Source organism: Pezoporus wallicus, unplaced genomic scaffold, assembly GCF_028554395.1.
Source record: "Pezoporus wallicus isolate ANWC-B61680 ecotype Strahan unplaced genomic scaffold, APGP_CSIRO_Pwel_v1 contig_6732, whole genome shotgun sequence".
NCBI lineage: Eukaryota > Metazoa > Chordata > Aves > Psittaciformes > Psittacidae > Pezoporus > Pezoporus wallicus.
This window is the reverse complement of record NW_026638638.1, coordinates 1,597,776-1,618,863: the sequence shown is the minus strand read 5'-3', so window position 1 is coordinate 1,618,863 and position 21,088 is coordinate 1,597,776. Positions and strand designations below refer to the sequence as shown.

General features: G+C 36.8%; 1 protein-coding gene across 5 annotated transcripts in view; it reads left to right on the top strand.

The window, feature by feature from the left end:
- The window catches only part of NBEAL1 (neurobeachin like 1), a 79,463-nt gene extending 63,508 nt beyond the window's left edge, over positions 1 to 15,955 (top strand). For 2 of the 5 annotated variants that reach the window (XM_057411711.1, XM_057411708.1), the window contains 17 exons: positions 519 to 614; positions 741 to 865; positions 2,100 to 2,240; positions 2,340 to 2,470; positions 3,667 to 3,776; positions 4,338 to 4,455; positions 5,170 to 5,267; positions 5,578 to 5,694; positions 5,858 to 5,947; positions 7,111 to 7,220; positions 7,832 to 8,004; positions 8,264 to 8,358; positions 10,081 to 10,197; positions 10,871 to 11,032; positions 12,134 to 12,282; positions 12,944 to 13,079; positions 15,597 to 15,955. In XM_057411711.1, the coding sequence (XP_057267694.1) occupies positions 519 to 614; positions 741 to 865; positions 2,100 to 2,240; positions 2,340 to 2,470; positions 3,667 to 3,776; positions 4,338 to 4,455; positions 5,170 to 5,267; positions 5,578 to 5,694; positions 5,858 to 5,947; positions 7,111 to 7,220; positions 7,832 to 8,004; positions 8,264 to 8,358; positions 10,081 to 10,197; positions 10,871 to 11,032; positions 12,134 to 12,282; positions 12,944 to 13,079; positions 15,597 to 15,698 (2,070 nt within the window). In that variant the 3' untranslated portion in view covers positions 15,699 to 15,955. Of the gene's footprint in view, positions 1 to 518; positions 615 to 740; positions 866 to 2,099; positions 2,241 to 2,339; positions 2,471 to 3,666; positions 3,777 to 4,337; positions 4,456 to 5,169; positions 5,268 to 5,577; positions 5,695 to 5,857; positions 5,948 to 7,110; positions 7,221 to 7,831; positions 8,005 to 8,263; positions 8,359 to 10,040; positions 10,198 to 10,870; positions 11,033 to 12,133; positions 12,283 to 12,943; positions 13,487 to 15,596 lie in introns of those variants that run through there. The other 3 variants (XM_057411707.1, XM_057411710.1, XR_008972451.1) reach the window with 2 other exon arrangements.
- The last annotated feature ends 5,133 nt before the right edge of the window (positions 15,956 to 21,088 follow it).

The window sequence follows — 21,088 nt, the reverse complement described above, 5'->3', positions numbered from 1 at the left end:
AGGTTTGCAATTTACTTTTAAAACATGGCAAATACCTTTTCTTTTTTTTCCTTAACAATAAAAGCTACCATGTTTTTTATTTACATGGAGAAAATATCTTCTGTAATGAAATGTCTCCATCACGTTACAGAGAGATACTGAGATCTTCTGAACAGAGCTCTGTTGTTTGGTTTGAAATACAATAGTGGAGCAAAGGTGCAACGGCAGTGTTAGTTTACAAATTCCTGGTTTTCTTCTTTTCTTATTTTGAACCTGCTAATTTTCTGCTGCCCTGTATTTAAAACAGTACTGGCATCAATCAGGGACATTATTTCAGTGAAATACAGGTAGCACAGTCAATGAATCAGTGGAAAAATTAACTTTATTAGGAGAAAATAAATTTAGACTTTCATACCATTCTTACAGTCTTGTGCCTTTCACTTCCCAGTACTATCCCCTGGCAGATGAATGTAATTTGCAATAGTGGTATCTTTGCTATAGTAACTTCCATTGTATCTTTTTTTTCTTTTGTTCTTTAGAAATGGGTGAATAGAGAAATATCCAACTTTGACTACCTTATTCAGCTGAACACAATGGCAGGACGAACTTACAATGACCTCGCTCAATACCCTGTGGTAATGAAAAGAAAAATTATGAAAAAAATTTTTTTTTTAAGATTTTTTTACCAAAGAGATGTATTTTTCTATCTTGAAAGATGTATTTTTAATCTCAGTTTGATGTTTGACTCTTTTTGGTTTTAGTTCCCCTGGATTTTACGAGATTATACTTCAGAAGAATTGGACCTGAATAATCCTGAAGTCTTTAGGGATCTGTCCAAACCCATAGGGGTGGTAAATGAAAAGAATGCTAAGGCTGTGAAAGAGAAGTATGTGTTTGACCTCTCAATTATATTTGTTAGTCTTTTCTGAATCTCCAGGCCAATAACACGTTAGAAAAGTAAAGTTGTAACAGTGAAATTCTTAAAGCTAGTTTTATAACATCACAGATATATTTGCAAAGGTTGTTGTTCCTGCTGCATTCAGCTTAGTTAGCTTATCTGGCAGTGAAAGGACAAAACTTGTCGTTGTAAATTTTCAATTGTTTCTTAGAGGTGGAGAATAAAAACAAAAAGGCTGTAGAAACACTTAATTTAATGGCCCAGCACCTTAAAGAAACGTACTGTGTCCATGTCTGATTCAAGATCATACCGATTACTTGAGCTGCTTGCGCTGAGAGGTAGCACTGTTCCTAAATCTGTGCTTCCTGCTCTTCTTTTTGAGCATAGATTATTAGCTTTAAAACAAAATATAACTCAATGACTTTTGGCAAATCCTCTGCAGGTAGGAATGACAAGTGCTTACACCTACACATCAGTGTAGTGATCCTTCCTTTTTTGCTAGTGTGGAAAGTGAGCATGCTGTTGTACCAAATTACGCTTATCAGGCATCCTCCAAAACCAGCTTTCTTCTGAATACTTGGAGGAACATAAGAGAATTTTCTTTGCATTATTAGGCTCTATGCCTGACTGTAATGAAATTGGTTCCAGCAGTATGCTTAGCTATCATTTCTCTTACTAGCCTTGTGACACTGAGGAATATATCAGCCAGATGGTGGCATAGTACTGTAGAGTATGTTTACCAGTAGAAAAGGAAATGGACATGAGTGTTATGGAAATCTTCCTGCATCCTGATACAGTCACACACACACTTCCCCCGTCACACACCACCAGCCCCTTAAATCTTGCAGGAAACTGTTGCAAGTCCTTTCAATAATAAATGTTCAGCTTAGTGATGTGGGGGGGGTTGCCTGTGGTTATAAAGGCATGCTAAATCAGTCCTGTCTTGCCCTTTATCCAGTTTCTTAAAGATGATAGCAAATGCCTAAGGAATAGTATAAGAATAGGTATGTAAAGGCTTCATTTGGTGGATGTTTCTATCTTTCAGCAGCCTTGCTTAGGGACTAAGTCATATTTGGAATCCTCATATTTAACAGAATTTAATGTATTGTTCTTTTATAGATTGCTGTGCTTGTTTCTTTTGAATCCTAGCCTCCGCTAAGCATAAGCCACATGTGAATCAGCTGTATGGCTCAGCTGTATTCACAAATATTTATTTCTTTAGATATGAGAATTTTGAGGATCCCCTTGGGATGATTGACAAATTTCACTATGGGACACATTACTCAAATGCTGCTGGTGTCATGCATTACCTCATTCGGGTAGAACCTTTCACAACACTTCATATCCAACTCCAAAGTGGCAGGTATGATGTGAGCAAATAAGCAGCACGTCTTTTTTTTCTCTTTCATATCATTTTATTGAGAGAATGATTAAAGTCTGACCTGAGTTTTCTAATCCACAGATTCGACTGTGCTGACAGGCAGTTCCACTCTATTCCTGCTGCCTGGCAAGCACTCATGGACAACCCCAATGATGTCAAGGAACTTATCCCAGAGTTCTTCTACTTTCCAGAGTTCCTGGAGAATCAGAATGGTAAACTGACTGCTCAGAATATTTCCATAGAAAAGTGTTCCTGTATTCTTCAGAATATTTATTTACCACGATTTGTGAACACTGTGGAACACTTCTTGTTTAAGCTTTATAGTATGCTTGTAGAAATTACTTTACTCATGTTGGCTTCAGACTGTTTAACAAAGACACCAGCTGTGCAAAGCAGCAGCCTAAACGTTGTTTAAAATTCAGACTGGGGGCTAAGGAATGGCTAAAAGTAGTGTTTACCTAGTGTAAAATATCAGAGATGCTCATTTGGATGTTTGGTAAAGAAAAAGTTAGCAAGAGTTAATACTGACTAAATGGTTAGCAGAAGTTAATACAGATTAATTAGTATTCTTTTTACTAGGCTGATTGGATGATAGAGTTTGGACATCTTGAAACATGTGAGGTCTTCTATTTGTTCCAGGCAACAAACATGCTTTCTGCTTGTTACTGTTGTCTTCCAATGCAGTGTTGAAAGTCACCTGATTTTAGAGCCATGTAAGGTTTCAGTACCCATCAGAAGAAGGAAAAAAAGAAAGCTGTTTCACTCAAATATAATGCTGATTGAAAAGGCAGCATCCTGCATTCTGATGTGAATGAAAAAATGGCATCTCGTATTTGTTGCATAGGGAATTCATTCTCTACCTATTACGCAATTCAATTTAAAAACGGTTTTGTATTTTTGTGCTGCTGATGATTTAGTCTGCTCACAACAATCTGCTAGAGTTCTAAACTATAAAAATGGAAAACATCCAAGTCATGCTTTCAAAAGTCATTGAAGTAGAGTTTTTCCAATTAAAGTTAGTGGTATTTAAGATTTACTGAAAGCCTTGATTATACAATCATTTAAACCTGTAAGTAACCTAATTCTTATGGATAACCTCATTGAAATGTGTTAAAGCAAATGCAGATACGTTTACAGATAGATGTGTAAAATATTTCTACTACTTTAAAGGTTGGGACTTTAGCTTCAAAATTACTTGGGATCTTTGGATGTTTGTCATCCTGTATCATGTCACATTTTAAACACTCAGAGCAGACCCTAGCCTCCTATGTCAGTGGTGGGGTTATTGGAGATCTGCATTAGAATTTTTCATTATCCTTCATTGAGAAAAGAATGCTTTTTAATCTTTATTAAGAAATCAAGATAATATTTTGTAGTAATCCATGTATTTTTCCAAATAATTCACTAGGTTTTAACTTAGGTCAGCTTCAAATATCCAAAGAGGTGGTAAATGATGTTGTTCTCCCCAAATGGGCCCATTCCCCAGAAGACTTCATTTATAAACACAGGAAGGCTCTGGTAAGATGATGTTTGTATGTGTGAAGAGATGGTAAAGAAAGCTCATTTATACATTATCACTGTGTAAAATACTGGGACTACATTCAAACTAGAGTTGTGGTTGCATTTGACTTAAAGATAGCATTAGAACTTTCAGTTAAAAGCACTGTGCATGTCAATAAAATGTTCAAAAATAAAAAAGGAAAGATCCTGAAGATACCAATAATTTGGGAATTTGCTGCCCTAGGAGATAGCATACAGAATTGGGTGGGTTTAGATAATAAGACTTCCCTTGTTTTTTGAAGACTGTTCTGTGTGCTGCTAGGGAACTAGCAGCTTACCTTTCCTTGCATAGTTGTGTTTCAGTAGTCTAAATGTGCTGCTTCACTGTATTTATTTTCCTTCTTACCTGGCAGTTACTGCCCTTAACACACATGGATATTCTTATGCTTCTGCCCTGTACATTGGTATATACCTGGTTGTGGACACTCTGAGTTTAGTAATTATATCTCTTCCACAGAAAATACTTCAAGAGGGGAGCAGTACTTACCTTACTCTTACAAGAGGATTTTTTCCTTCTAGGAATCTGAGTATGTTTCTGCTCATCTTCATGAATGGATAGATTTGATTTTTGGCTACAAGCAGAGGGGACCAGCTGCAGTGGAGGCGCTCAATGTGTTCTATTATTGTACTTATGAAGGTACTAAGCAGTATGCTCTCTTGTCATTATCATCAGACTTGTGGGTTTTCAGTATTAAAAACACTTGATTTTTGAGCATGCCATACAGTAGCATATGGTAAGGTAGCAGAATTATAGATGAAATATGGCAGCATAACTTGCAATTTATCATCCCATAAACAGAATATTTGATGCTTTGATCAGCAGTTATAAACCTAAAATATTAATAAAGATGTTTTGGTTTTGTTTGGGTTTTTTTTTCTTTAAGGGGGTGGTTCCAGTTGCTTGTATTTTTATTTCTAAAGGTGCTTGGGGTTTTTTGTTAGTTTCTCGTTTGCTTGCTTAAAAGCGTTTTGTGGGAAGAAGCTTCTTGTGGTTTAGGAGTCAAGGCAAGTTACTTAAAACCAACAAATACTTAAGACAGATGTTAGTCTGTTAATTCTTTGGAATTTTGGGTGGTTTGTGTGCAACTTACTGCATGCATGAAATATATTAAATTCATTTGATAAGACAAAAGCCTGCAATTCTTGCACTTACGTATACTTAAAATGCAGACTGGAGTTTTCAGATCATATTTTATACAGAGGCATTGTTTGGAGGCTTTTCTTGGGTAACAGATGATAATGGTGCAATTAAGTTCTGCAACATTTGTTGACCATATTAATTCTCGGTAAATTGTTTGGATTATGTTGTTTTTCCTTTTTGCTACTCTTCATCATTCTGGTTGTGATCCAGGGGCTGTGGATTTGGATGCTTTAACAGATGATAAAGAAAGGAAAGCTTTAGAAGGGATGATAAACAATTTTGGGCAAACTCCCTGTCAGCTGTTAAAGGTAATGCTCTTTGTTGCATTTCAGTCAGACCTTTGTGGTTAAATCCAATTGAGTTACACAGGACTTCTGAGAAAGTGAAAAAGTAACGGTTTTTAAGATAATAGTTGTGAATTTTAGGAATGTTAAGTCTTTGCCACATTACCATTTGTAAAGGTCACACTGATGGAAATGTAGCATACAATTTTCAGAAGAAATTAATTAACTTTAAGAAGGAAAATTAGGCATTTAAAAATCATCTTTCCCATTGATTGCCATACAACAGCTTGTTAAATTTGACTAATTTGATATTTCTTCAAATATTGTCTCCTAGGAGCCCCATCCACAAAGGCTGTCAGCAGAAGAAGTAGTACAAAGACTAACTAAAAGTGATACCTCTACTTTGAATCTCTTCCAACACCTCACTGAACTAAAGTCATTCTTCATAGAGGTATATGTGCTACTTGAAACTGTTTTAAATCTAATCTCAAACTTCTGTTATACTTGAAACAAAAGATCACAACCTAGATGACAATAAACTTGTTTCCTATTTATAGAAATATTTTAAAATGCAGTGTATATAAAATGAACCAAAACCATGTCCTTTCTTGTAGGGAATCAGTGATGGTGTGCCCATTGTCAAAGCTGTTGTCCCCAGGACCCAGTCACGTTCTTTTATTTCTCAGGGAAGCCCAGAGATTTTGGTGAGTTGTGTGTGTCAATGCTATTCTTAAATTGCAGTCAAATAGGTGTATTTTTTTCCATACAGCTCGTAAAGAAGCACTTCTTAAGTGTCCCTGTTCAAATGTGTTTCCTTAATCTCTAATGAATGTCGGCTGTAAGTTAAATATTTGTCTTCTGAAGGGAAGCCAGGCTGATTTGTCGAATGACATTTAAGAGCTGATGATGATACATGAGCGTAAGTTGTAGTGAGGTGTGTTGTAAGTTGCCCACTTGATCTGCTTCCCTGGTAGTAATTTCCTAATGCAATGCAGCCCAGCTTTAAAATGACAGGATTGAGTTATTAATAGTATCATTATGCTTATCATTACTTTCCAAATCATATATTAACCTATACCATATGTGGCATATATATTCTCTCGAGGCCTGCACTGTTCATAAAGTTAACTTTTGCACTGACTAGTAAAGATGCTGGTACTATAACAGATGGCTAAATGATGAGAGGAGGAGAGTGGTTTTGTGATTACATCTGTATGTATGGTCTGCATACTGGCCCCTGTGCAATAATATATGTTGCAGGAGAGAATATTCTTTTTCAATACTTCTATTTTGTAGGTCAAACTTATTGTCCTGGCACAATGTCATATGTGCATGTGACATTTGGAATTTGGACATGTCTAAAATGCTCATTGAAAATATACCTCAACTATTTGGATTCTTTTCTTAGTTTCTCAGAAATAGAAGTGTAGCGTAACTTTTTTAAAACCTCCCGTGTTAGTATGTTAACTGTTAGTGATTACTGTTTCAAAACAAAGCAGCAGCTTAAACTAAATGACTCAACTTTAATTAAATGTTTAGGAGGGGTTCGTTGGCTGAGATTTTTGTTTTGTTTCGTATTTTTTTCTCTCTGCCCTCTTCCCCCATTCAACTTCTCTGACCTATCTAAAATATTCACTATTCTAACTCAATAATATATACTACACGTGGATTAACTCACCTGAGTGAGATTATTTTATTTACTTGTTTAGAAAATTTGTGCTTGAGGGGGTGTGTGTTTTATTTTTTTTTCTTTTGTGGTAAATTCTCAAGAAGCCTATACTGGATTTTATGCAAGCTCTGTTACCATCAAAGCAAGAAGAGAATATACCACTGAGTTTCACCGATGTTTCTATCAAACCATTTTTAGGTAACGGCAAGCCTCAACTGCATTATTGGAACTCATGGTTGGCTGCCTTATGATAAAAATATCTCCAACTACTTTACATTCATAAGGGATACCACAGTGACAAATCCCAAGTAAGCAAATGATGAGGAGGGGTACAGATGAATGTATGTACAGTAATAAAATACAGTAATTGTTCAACAGTTAGTGGATTCTACTGTTATCATTGGCTGAATTTTCACCTAAGAATGCATCTGCCAGTGTTCAGGAACATTGTCTCTAATCTGTAACACTGTGAAGAGTTACGCAAGTGGCATTTTAAGGTTCTGCATTCTTAGAGCTATTTCTAATTTTTTTTCTAATAATCGTAAAAACTCATCTTGGAATCTGAGATGGGCAGTCTTTATACTTTGTTACACTATAGTGCAGGTATATGTGGTGGTTTTGTTTCTCTGTTTTTAATTCAATGTTACAATACTTAGTAGCCACGAGTTATTAAATTGCATGAAAGATTGAAAAGATCTAAGGTGAAATCTTGCTTCAGCTTGCCAATGGCGGTGAGTTTTGCTGTGGTTCTTGTGAGGCAGGATTTCACCTTTCTTCTCTTTTTTTTTTAAATATAGCCTTTTTTATAGATGGAATTTCATAATTTTTAAGGTTTTTTAATTTTAAAGTGCAAAATGCGTAAAATATATTGATTTGGACTAAGGTTACTCTTATTTAGCTTCTCATCATTTCCCTACAGAACACAACGCAACGTGAGCGGTCCTTTTGCACCGGGGCTGGAGATCACCTCTAAGTTGTTTGCAGTATCCCATGATGCAAAACTGCTCTTTAGTGGAGGACACTGGGACAACAGCATCAGAGTAACGTCGCTTACAAAAGGCAAGCTGATTGGACAGCACATCAGGCATATGGGTTAGTAACTAACTCTTTATATTGTGAAATTAAAGGTTTTATGTATTGTACCTTGATTTTGGTCTTTTTGGAAAGAACTATAGCCAGGGCACTTGGGCAGACAAACATAGCAGGTATAAAGAAATGGCAGTGTTAAGAAGAGAAGAATGCTGACTGCAAACCAGCATACATTGTTGATACGTTGCATGCACATTGTGTCTCTGTGGGAAAACAGTCTTAAATATGTATGTGATAACTTTGTTTTCATTCCTTCATCTAGATATTGTGACCTGCTTGGCAATAGACTACTGTGGAATTCATTTAATTTCAGGCTCTAGAGATACTACCTGTATGATATGGCACATAATTCATCAGGTATGTTATTTAGGCATACTCAAAGAAGCAGTTCCGGAATGTTGTTTGTTTTTTTTTGTGCTTCTCTGTTTTGGTGTGATCATTTATTGATTTTCTTTTTTTTTCAGGATTGCAGGGAAGAAAGTCCACTGAAATTGATTAGCTTAGTAATTTTGTTACTCCCATTGTGTTCTGTGTTTGAAATGTTCACTACACACATTAGTTACTATATAGCTGAAGTACAGTATTTTAGAGTCACTCTCAAAGGTTTCATAGATTATTTTCAGTATGGGCAAATACTACCCTTCATTATACAGATGAGAGAATGGAAGGAGAGAAACACTGCTTGAGACTACCAGAATTAGTCAGAACAATGCTTGTAGTTGACTATTTTTACATTTCTAGACTGCTGTTCACTCCAGTAGTTGCATTTTAGCGTTGCATTTCCTCTGTGGCTAGTACTGATGACTACACTAGGAGTTAGCAGTGACATTAGTCTGTTTCCTGGATTTACACTTGTGTTTTTGAATTCTTTAGTATTAGTCTTGTGCTTTCACGTAATGAAAGTGCTTGTGCAATGTATGTCTGTGCTTACACCCAACAATGGGAGACAGTTTCCATCCGTATGCGTGTTAAATGTTCACTTCTGATTGCTGCTTCAAGCAACTTCAGATATACAGGTAGGAATAACTACAGGCAGGAACTGTCATGTTATGGACAGTGCGACTCCTTAGTGCAGTATTTGTTTTTCTCAAGCAAGGATAAATGTTGGAACTTTAAAATTTATTTCTTTGCAATTTGTGAGTTAAATCATCCTCTGGTGATTAACTTTGTTTAGAATTGCTTTTTAAAAGACTTTTAATGTATTTTTCTATTTTATTTAACATATGTATAAGTGATGCTGTATGTATTGTAAATTCTTCTTATGAGACTTTTATCTTGGTCTTTACAATGTGGCAGCAATGGGACTGTATACTGTCACTTCTGCTCTGCTTGTCTGTTCTGCATTGTCACCCTCTATCCCAGCTCTGTATTTTGACACTTGTTCTGCATTCCTGCATGCTTCAGGCTTTCAGGGTTTGGTTGGCAGTCAAATTTTTATCACAGAAATGAGAATAAATAGTGCTCTGCAGAACTATTTTCTGTACCTTCTCTTTAAGTACAGGTCTTGCCTTTGAAGTGGTTTGTGAGAATAAGTCTGTATAGGCTGACAGTACACTCCCTGGAACAAAGTACTAAATAATTTTGACACCCTGCAGTCATGTGGGGAAATTACTCTTTTCAATGAACATTATTGCAAGATTTCCTTTGCATATTACTCTAGTGGTAGTCACTGAGAGGGATTGTTTCCTTACTTTTTCCTTAGAAAATAGAATTTAAAATAGAAAATAGAGTTGCTGTAACTTTAAGTGAAATAGCTTTCAGTTTCTTTAAGCTTAGCTGTGATGGTAGTGCTTAATTCTCTTGCACACCTGGACATCTGAAGGGATAGAAGTCAGCTAAGTAAATCTGTCTTTCACATCCACATATTAACTATGTTCATTCGTTCTTGTGACTTCAGTAAATAGGGCTGCTGACATAAAAGGCAAAAAATTGAAATTGGAATGTGTGAGTTGTACCTTTGGTTTTGGCCTATGTCAAATATACATCTCACACAACCGATACTAAAGATACCAGAAACTTATTTTTTGTTTGTCCTTCAGCTGCAAGAGAATGTGTCATTGCACTTTTTGTTACTCTCAGGGAGGAGTGCCTGTAGGCCTGGCACCTAAACCATTACAGATCCTTTATGGGCATACTGATGAAGTTTCGAGTGTTGGCATCAGCACCGAACTGGATATGGCAGTATCAGGATCCCGGGTAAGCGTCCTCATACCTTCCCCTTCTTTGCCCTCTTCTCTACTTATACCATAGAGCGTGTCTGAAGTTGATTGAGTACAATAAAATGTGACTATTTCACAATTATTTTTTTCTTCAGCCTTGCAGAAGATACGTGCCATCTCCCTTGCTGCCTGCTTAAACCAGGCTCTCTCAAACTGCACAGCATAGGCCTCGGCTACCATGCTTTGTTATTCTGCACAGATGAGCTTTAATTTGTGTGGACTTACTTGGAGATCTCAGGTTTCTCATAGAAACAATTCTGTGACAGTTTCTTCCCTGATTTCCTTAACCTTGAAGGTTCTGTGCAGCTTACTCATGCTCTACTACATACTGTACTCTAATATAGGCAAGCTGCCGAACTCTGACTCTGTAACGCACATAATGTTCACTCATAAATATGGCATATGAAATACCTGATTTGCTGTCTGCTCTTCCCATCTTGCCCTGTTTGCATTTGTTTTTTCGTATGCCTACAGTACATGGCCTTCAGGAGAATGCCTCTTTGTTTAGAATTCCTAATGCTCAGGAGTCTTGATCTCCGGTTAAGGATTTAAGTGCTTTCAAAGTATTCTCTCTGTATTTAAATACTCTTTCTGCATGCTGTGGTAATGTGTCTGCTGAGTAGCAACTTAACTGAATTTGGTCACTGCAGGATGGGACTGTTATTGTCCGCACTGTTCGGAAAGGTCAGTATGTGAGGACTTTGCGACCGCCTTGTGAGAGTTCTCTCCTGCTGACTGTTCCAAACCTGGCTGTGTCTTGGGAAGGCCATATAGTTGTCCACACCAGCATAGAAGGAAAGACTACTCTTAAGGTATTTAGTTTCATGGAGTACCTCTCTTTCACTGAAGACTTTAATAATAAATGTACCTCACTTTATCCTTATTTCGTAAAGTAATGAGGCTTTTTAAGCATGCTGTGTCTGTTTCCCCTTTTTCTTTTTAATTTTGCTAGCCATTTTGAGTGCAATTTGATTAAAAGATAAATCACAGGTATACTGTGCTCCTGTGAGCTTCATGAAAATCTTCAAACAGCTGCAAGGAAGATGCCCAAGCATGCACTAATGAGTCTTCCTGGGGGAGCTGCTTTGAAATGTAAAACTAGGGGAAACGAGTTCCACTGTGCACAGATACAGAGGCTTGTAAGGGGAGCATTAAGCTCCGAGTGCAAGATGCCCAGTGACTATACTGATGTTTCTTAGCTTTGGATTGGAGGTATAGCTGAAAGGTTCACAGTTTACCTTATCCTATCTATTGAGTAGCTGTGTAGTTGGTTTAGTAAGTGTAGAGCTGTTATTTCTATGAGCATAGGAAATCTCTTGGAAGACAATTTTATTGGAGATAAGCATGCTAGCTGCATGGGGAAGATGGGGAGAGAAGTGACCAAGGAAGGTATTGTCAAGCTGGAAGAGCTTAGTATGTTCATGTTAGCTGTATCTTTAATTCATCAAGAATTCATTGCCTTGTCCAGAAAATGCTTCTGTATCTAGCTCTGTGGAAATATACCCATTTCCTTCTGCTTTTCAGACTGGGGGAAAGGGTAGCAGCAGGGCATAAGATGAGTGCTCTTTTCCCTTCTTCTCTCTTAACAAAAACCCATATAAAATAGACCTGTCCATTAAATCCATGGATGTGTCCAGAAAATTTGGGATTGATTAGATAGATAGGTAAGATGTTACCATGTTGCATCATGAGGTAATGAGCAATAACTTCAAAAATTCCCATAGAGGACCTGGTATACATACACATTGCATATAGGCTTGGTACTCTTTTATCGTTCAGCAAGGAGGCTGTTGTCAGTAATATTATCTGTGGATTATTGTCCAAGTAAGTTCCTGTTAGAGAGCTAAAGATACAGATAATACAATCTTAATTCATTCAGTCCTCTGTGACAGATTTATTTTTGATCTATTCAGGATAAGAATGCATTACATCTCTATTCTGTCAATGGAAAATATCTGGGTTCTGAGACTCTGAAGGAGGAAGTGTCAGATATGTGTGTGACTGGCGAGTATATTGTGATGGGCAGCTTACAAGGATTTCTTTCCATACGGGATCTCTACAGGTAATGTACCAACACCATCAGTGATTTATTACTGAGATGTAAATATAAAGGCTTACTGAGAAAAGCTGTGATTGTCCCCATCTCTCATTGGTTACTGGGAAGGCAGCAACTGCAGGTTCAAGCCTCATGTAGTTCTGCGTGGAGTTTTGAAGTCCATGTACTGCTATGCCCTGTAGGGCTCCATTGCTCCCCAGAATGGGAGTTATTATAGAATCATAGAATGGTTTGGGTTGGAAAGGACCTCAGGATCATCTAGTTCCAACCCCCTGCTATCGACAGGGACAGCTCACACTAGGCTATGTCGCCCAAGGCTCTTCCCAAGCTGGCCTTGAGCACTGTCAGTGATGGAGCAGCCACAGTTTCCTTGGGCAACCCATTCCAGTCCCTGATCTTTGTCTCTTAGGCAGTTGTGGTACTAATGTTACAGTTCTTCAGTGAAATGGCTTAACTTACCCATCCATGCCTTTTCTTGTTATTTGAGCTTTATTCTGGGGTGCGGTTAGATCATTCCTTAGAAGTTTACAATAATTGAAATCACTAACTGGATCCTTGAGAAGCTGTTCTATAATGCATCCTGTGGACAGCAGTTTCAAATGCAGTGTGATTCTTTGCAATACGTGCAAATACACAATATACTATATGTGGTTTTTGTTCATTTCAGCTTGGGTTTGACCATCTCCCCCTTAGCCATGCGACTGCCAATTCATTGCATTTCTGTCACAAAAGAATATAGCCACATCCTTGTTGGCTTGGAGGATGGCAAGTTGATTATCGTTGGTGTTGGCAAGCCAGCAGAGGTAAAACCCACCATCAAGAACTTTTTCTACCGAACAATGGGAAACTCACTTATTTCTGCTTTCCAGTTGAGCAAGAGGTCTCCTCTATGGCAGGGTAAATTTAAGAGCAAGTTTCAGTTTTCAGTGGGAAAGAAATAACTTTTGAGACTGCTCTACTGAAATTTCTCATTAAGAATCAAAGGTATAATAGGGATCGCAGATGGGAAGCTCATCTGGACTAACTTGCAGACTTCTATCACACCTGAATGGGCAAAGTCATAATAGCTAATCTTTTCTGAACATGATAGTGTTCTCAAATGCTTCTTGATGAGATAATTTTCCAGAAGAAAATTGGAAATGAAAGAGAGCAAGATACTTTATTTTTTATGGTTTCTGTTAGATATCTTTTAATACGCATTGTATGACATTGGGGGGTAAAAAAAAAAGTATTACTTCTTTCTGTAATTGCAGTGCACAAAGAATCACTTGTGTAGGTTCCCAATATGCTCTGTGCTCCATATGGTGAATATAAACTTGTTGGTACTGCATATGCAGTATCAAATACAGAGCATCCATCTGTCGAATAGCTATGCCCAACTTTTCTTGTGCAAAATGTAGATTTTGCTTTAAGTACTACTTCTCATGACTTTCAAAGTACTTGAGTTAGCTTATTCTCTTTATAACCCGATCTCCATTGTGCTGCAGTATATTTATTTGAAAATGTGGTTATCACTTTTGCATGACCTTAGTAAATGGCAGAGAAGATGTATCATTTGATTTTGTACTTTAATTGTGAAAACTGCAACTTTATTTGCCAGCATTTTAAAATGTTTTAGCTAGGAGATATATAGTTTAATACAGTACTCTGATTTTGCTTGCAGCAGATGGGGAGGGGAGGTTTACACTGAGTTCCAGTTGGACAGCTTTTTCCTACTGTAGAATTGACAAAGAGCTGTTTATGATATGGTTAAACATATGTTTGTAACAGCAGCTTTAAAGTCTCTGTCATTTCTAAGCTTCCTATTGCATAGAAAAGATTTTTTTGTAGGCTGAAATTTATGTATCTTATTAGACTGAAGGCTTTTTCTTTTTTTTTTTTTTTTTTTCCCAGTTCTTTCTAACATCTATTTTTCTAACTATGGAAAAAGCGTTGTTTCAAATACTGGGTTCCTTTTATGAATGTAGAGACTTTCCAATGATTTTCCAGGATTTTCTGTTTATAATTCAGATGATCTGCAAGGTTAATATCCATGTACATAGATATTTCTAAAAAGCACAAACAGGAAAAATGTTATATCCCAGATTTTCTAGTTTTCTATAATGGCATCCATATATTTGAAAAGTATGTGTATGTGGGTTATTTATTTGTTTATTTGTAGTTTGGAAGAAATATATTCGTTACTAGAACTTCATCCTTATGCAGAAGACAGTGTTGTAGTTCGGGATTTCGATGATACTGATCCTTAGGATAAAGGGAGAGACTGACCTTTAATGTGCAAAATGCTGCTTGGTATTAAGATTGGCCTATAGTGTTTCCGCATTGACAGTATCCAGCATGACGTGAAGTATAATAAATGTCTTTGTATTTTTAACAATTACTTTAGCTGTTTGGGATATTGCAGAGCTCTGAGGAATTATCACCTGTTAGCATTAATCCTGGTCAGCACTGTGCCTTTCCTAGGACGTTGCTGCTGTAGTGATAAGAGTTCCTAAGCATGCTGCATTTGTTGTATTAACTGCTGGGAACTACTCTAAACTTGTGCTATTAAGGCATGCATCCTGTTTATTAACTGCAAGGGATTTCTTAATCTAATCAGCTGCAAGGCTGATCACTGCTGGCCAATCATAAATGTTGTACTTGAGGAGTAAATTAAAACAGTTTCTTACAAATTATTGTCAGATTGCAGACCTACCAGATGCTGGATTTAATACAGCCTCTGGTTGCTTGTTACCTGTCTTGACTTATGCAATATTCAGTATGAGTTATTTCTGGTTTAAATTTCACTCTGAGCACTGCACACAGGATCTTTGGAAGACTGTATAAATTTGACACCAGGAGATAACCTTTCTCTCTTACCTTCCTTCTGCCATCACTGCCCTGCATTTTGGTTATCTTTTCCTTTTCACTTCTAGCAATTTTTGTTTGAAATCTCGAAAATAAAATGTCCTTTCTTCTAATTTAGTTCATTTTTGCTTGACATTTACCTCATATTTCTTTTTTTCCTTCCTAACACTGCTTCTAAGCTGTTTGAAGTAGGTTAAGTATTAAATACTCATGATTTGGCATTATCCCTTTAACTGTTCAATATCAGAGAAGACTGTGATTAGTGTTTTGTCTGATGTTTTTTTGTCAGTCCCAAATATCATCCCTAAATGTAGCTTTTGGTTTGTTTTCAAATAATTTTTGTTGGTGTGATTTTGTTTATGCAGTACATTGTAGTGTCTTCATTTCACCAAAATCAGTGTCTGAATTCCTTTTTAATTTATCCACCTTATCCCTTCCCCCTCCTTTTGTTTCTCTGAATTACTTTTAAACAGATGCGCTCAGGTCAGCTTTCCCGAAAGCTGTGGGGATCAAGCAAACGGCTCAGCCAGATTTCATCAGGAGAGACTGAATATAACACTCAAGATTCCAAGTGATTGCTGCTTCTACCTTCTCTCATGGATTCCAGAAACATGTTTAATCTTTTGGTCACTTTAAATGTGTATCTCACCTTTCAGAGCCTTAATTCTTAAGTCTGTTGATGATGAAGCTATGGTAGAGGTATAGTAATAAGCATATGTAATCAGGCAACTTAGCTTGCTTGCATATTTTTCCTTAACTGTGTCGATGTGGTCACAGCAGAATCCCTCTCTAAATAGCAGCTAAAAGTGTGTTTCAGAAAAAAAAAAAAAAAAATTGAATTTAAGATAAACAGCATTTGATTTAAAGCTGAAGGTCCTCCTTCATCGCAAAGAAGCTATTTGGCTTTGCTTTGACAGCATTGTAATTCTCCATCAGTAAATGAAAATTCTGGCAGTCTCAGTGGTCAGATTCAGAATTGAGATAGCTGGCAGTTATGACCTTTTCCATGGTGTTTTTTTTTTTTTTTAGCCCAATGAACAATCTGTTGCAATTTGTGTCTGTAAATGGCTATTGCTATCTTCTTTTGTGTAGTTTCAGTTTTAGGCTGTTCTGCACGAAACATCTGTGTTGCACTACTTGATTATCAGAAATTTTTTTAAGTACAGACATGACTAACTTCAAAGGAGTTGAAGGTGGTGAAGGAGCTAAAGGAGGTAGGAAATACTTGCTGCTGAAAATTTATGTTGTTAGGTAGACTAAGCCACACACCAAGAAATCCCATAATATATTTAATATCTTTAAGAAATACAGAGGAAGAATCAGTATCTATGTATTGGTCAAAGATCAGTCTGCTTCATTAGTGAGCTAACTCCTACAAATAAAACAAGATTTCCACTGCAAAATCATTTAAACAATTTAGACAGAACATAATTTAATTATGTGCAGCATAATTTAATTAAGTAGCATCTATTTGTTTCTTGGCTTGGTGTTCACCAAACCACTTGTTAGCCTTTTTTTTCTTGTTTGCCCTCTGTAAGCAAGCAAGGAAACAGATAAAGTATCCATTTTCAAGATGTGTTTAAGACATGGGATGAGAAAATGTCAGATCCTTACCTGTGCTATATCCAACAAAATAGTTATGGATTATGTGCTGTATTTTAGAGAAGCCATTACTGATTTTTTTTTTTGTTTTGTTTAGCAATACATGATGATAGAAGGGCGTGTGTTTTCCTATCATTCTGACATTTTTATAATGTTACTGATTTAAATGATAAACCCTATACTGTTAGAAAAGCCTGGTGCTGAGGGAATAAGACAGGTTTTTGGATTGGCATGCAAAGGTATGTGTGCATATGTATTATATGCGTGTATGTTTGTATATATATGTATATTCATGTATGTATGTCTATTAGAAGGAGAAAATACAATGGGGTAAGAGGAATTACAGGTATAAGGCAGAGCTCTAAGTGACTGTTAGCTAGTATGTTCCCCTTTGACTACCCCTTTCTTCCCTCTGCCATGACTTTTCTTGTTATTTTTATTTATTTATGGAAATGAATGTGTGTTGTATCTCTTATAAATGTTATCAGATATTCCCTGTGGCTGGGGAGCTGTTGAACTACCTGAGGAACTCCATAATGTATAATCTTATTTCATTAACTTTTAGCACAATATTTATTAACTTTGTAGAAAAACTATCTCCTTACCCCACAAAAGGATAATCTTAACAAGTTCTGTTAGTCTCATTTAAACTGTTTTCACTGCCTCAATTTCTTTACTGGAAAAAAACCAAACAGCCCTCCTAGTGACTGATTAATGTGCTGTTCAAAGAAAGTTACGCTGCTTTTTCTCAACTTTTGTAAATGAAATAATAAATCAGACTAGTGAACAAGTGGGTCTATGCATAGTTGCAATGTTCTAGCTAATCACTGTGACAGACTGGATTGTCTGGAAAGTTAGGAGAAATAAGAATTATTTCCCTGAGTCACTTGCCAAGAGAACATTAAATTTCCAAAAGTAGAGCAGTGTGGTTTTTCCAGCCTCCATGTATGTAAAGAAATTACCCAAATGCACCTGTACTTTCAAGTAAGCTATAGAGACGTGAAAACACTATTTTGTAATCAATTGCTTATCTAGTAAGAATACTAAGGATACTCTGGAAGTATTGTGTTCATGAGAATGTGAAGTATGTTTGTCCATTATGATTTCATGAAGGAGGGATTCCAGGGGAGCTCCTCCGAGAGTAGTTTCGAAGAACTTCAGCTCAGAATGTGAGATCTTTCTGTGTTATGGGAAGTTGGAAAATTCATTTGGGACATTGAGTTAATAGTTTTTGTAAGTTTGCATATATGTTCTGTCTAAATGCATGTATGAGGTTAAGTGTTTACTTGCAGGGGAAGAGGGCAGGAAATGATGTTTTGGGCTAGCAGAATCAAGCGGAAAAATTGAAGAGAGAGGTCTTTTGTAGTGTTTGGTGAAAGCATAGTTCATTTTTTTGTCACCTCCACAGAGGGGTTCAAATAAGGGTTTGAAAACATCCTACTCTGGGTTGGGTAAATTTATACAACGGTTGAATAAATGGTTGTTTGTAGTTTAGTATTAAAGAATACTGAATACACTGCATCAGTTTAAGTAAAATATAATGTTGCTGCAATAATTTGGGATGAAAGTCTATGGTGAAAAGCTTTGACATTGAGTACCATCATTTCATTACGTTACAAGCATTATGTGTTGTCACAAGCATCTGGGATCAGTCTAATTGTGGGCATTTCCTGAGCTCTGAAACTTAAAGCTACTTTGTGCTCAGGACAAAACAGCAGCAAGAATGAAGAGGGGCAGAGGTGAGCCCTAGGCTGCTTTATGCACTGTGTGTAATGGCAACATCCATTGCCTTTTGATCTTTTATCTGGTCCTTGAGGATGGGAGGTAAACACCACTGCATGCTTAGCGTTGTTGCTAGAGGCCCTCTAGAAAGGCCCCCATAGACTTGAAGGTCTGCACTTTATCTAAACCAGCTTTAAATAAAAGATACAGGACACAAGTGTAAGCGTTAGGTGGTACGTTGTTTCTTTTGGCTTTAACTTATTTGTATAAATCTTTTTTAAAAGTAGAAAATATTTTTTTCTTATCAGCTATTTAGGGTGGTTGAATTGAGGTCTGTTATGCAGTGCACTGTGAATTAGCAAACTGACTTTGATTTCCTCAAGTTTGGTGGTATCTTCTTTTAATTTTTTTGGAACAACCCTTATGATATGTATCAGAGTTTAAGATATTCTTATCTTTGAAGCTGAGTAAGTAGTAAGTAGTAAGAAAATGAAACCCAACTCTCTTTCCATACTTATATATAAATGAGATCGAGTAGTTAGCAGTATTAACTTCTCCATACCAAGGGATGATATTTAGAAGACATTTCTCCTTTATTTCAAGTAAAATGTTTGTTAAACTTCTCTATCAATTTACTTGTTCTTTATAGTCCTTTACTTGTCTTTATCTATAGTGAGGAATCTCATCTAGTCTGTGCAGGTTTTGTACTGTACAAGCATTCAGAAAGTGAAATGCTTGCTGTTCAAGTTAGCATCTGACACAAGTTACTTGATATCAATATATTTGTTACCTAATAATCATAGATTATTTAGAAACTACATCTCTGTCATCCATGTACTTTAACAACACCAGCACAAAATACTGATCTTAAACTAACTGCACTTCTTCTGGTGGTTAACAGGCATTGTGGAAATTAGGGCCTGATTGATTAAAAAGGAAACAAACAAACAAAATTATCAAAAAAACCCCCACCTGCACCTGCACATTACAATTGTTTTGCTAATCTGCAATTGAAATAAACAAGCTTTCTCCCCCCCAGTGTACCTTAGATCATGACTTATCTCAAAACAGGTTAATCAAAGTCTTCACAGGCTTTAAATAAGTCTAGTCAATCAGCTGTTTTGTAAGGATCCTCTTAAGGGTTGTATTTTTGTGTCCTTTAAATGAGGTGCAAGGAACTAAGCTACTGCACTGTAAAAATGCTGTGTGGGACTGGTAACAGTCCTACATCAGCCTGCTTTAAGACAGTCCTGCAGGAGTGGTAAATTCATTTTTATTTGTAATGCACAGTAATTAGCTAGGTCTTCCAACTCTTGCCTTAGTCAAGCAAGGGAGCTGTATACCTCGCTTCCCTAGACCATGTCTCCCTCCTCCCTGTTTCCTCTGCAAGTCTTTCCCGATCTCAATTAACAAAATCATTGCAAGTGTACGTACAGCAACCAAATGCTTAACAAAGTTTTTAGTGTGTGTGTGTATATTTAGTTGAAAATGTGTATCTATATACAGATTATGGTAGGGAGCTTTAGAGCTGGGGAGGGAAGTAGAGGAGGTGTCCACCTCCATCCACTCCTACACTGAGAGTCTATGTAGACATTTGCTCTGTATTGTCACCTGAAGGCACTCCTCTCTTCCACTGTGAAAGGCATCTTGCTGGCTAGGTTAGGTGCTGAGGCTATGTGCTGTGAATATATTTTTTTCCTGTCAAAAAATTACCAAAAAAACCCAACCTACATATAAATACATATCCTAATGTGAACCTAAGGCCTCATCTAATACTGTTAGCTGAAAGCACTACATAGGGTTATATTTAATTGGGTGGAAATTCAAGCATGTGCTTCAGTGCTTTCTAGAATGGGCTTTTCATGCTTTTTGGTTTAAAAGCTATGTTGGTTTCAGCTGTAAACATGACACTTATTAGTAGTTTCCTTTTGGGGAAAGTGACAATTTTTGTGCAGTCATATGCATGGGGGTTCATTGTATACCAGTGTTAGACTTAACTGGTGTTTGGAAGATGTCTTTCCTTCCATCCCAAGAAGCCAAATTTCCCTCATTGCTATGAATTGCCCTTGTTAACAGATACTTTTAAAGGAAACAAGGGTTTTCTGAAAAGCTATTGCAGTTAAAAAAACATAATGGTAAAATACTATTGTCCCCTTCATCGCTGTTATAATCATCAGATGCCTGAATGCAGAAATGCCTCTGAATGGCAGCATAGCATGCTCTGCATGAGTTTGTCATGCACTATTCATCTTGACTGCAGTCTTGGACACTGCATACATGAGGAACTGCCCGTAGTGTTTAATCAAAGGTACCCTTTGTTTGGTTTTAATTCACCTTTTGCTGTGCATCTGTGGAAGAAAATTGGTATGTCTTCTTTTAGTTACCATTTACCCAAATGGCCCAGATAAAATAGGTGGTGTTTCACTTGTTTCCTTTAGGAGAGAATTCCTCCGGTTATGTGTTCTTTCTATTTTTGTCTACTTGGGAAATTTGGCAAGTACTTCCAGAGCTTAGGTCTGTGATTAGACTCTGCACAGAGAATTTCATAATGTATCTTCTGTCACAGAAACAGGATTGTCAGTATAGGTTATGGTTTAAAGCTTCTAAGGTGTTCTGAGATTGAAGTAAAAACCATCCAGCC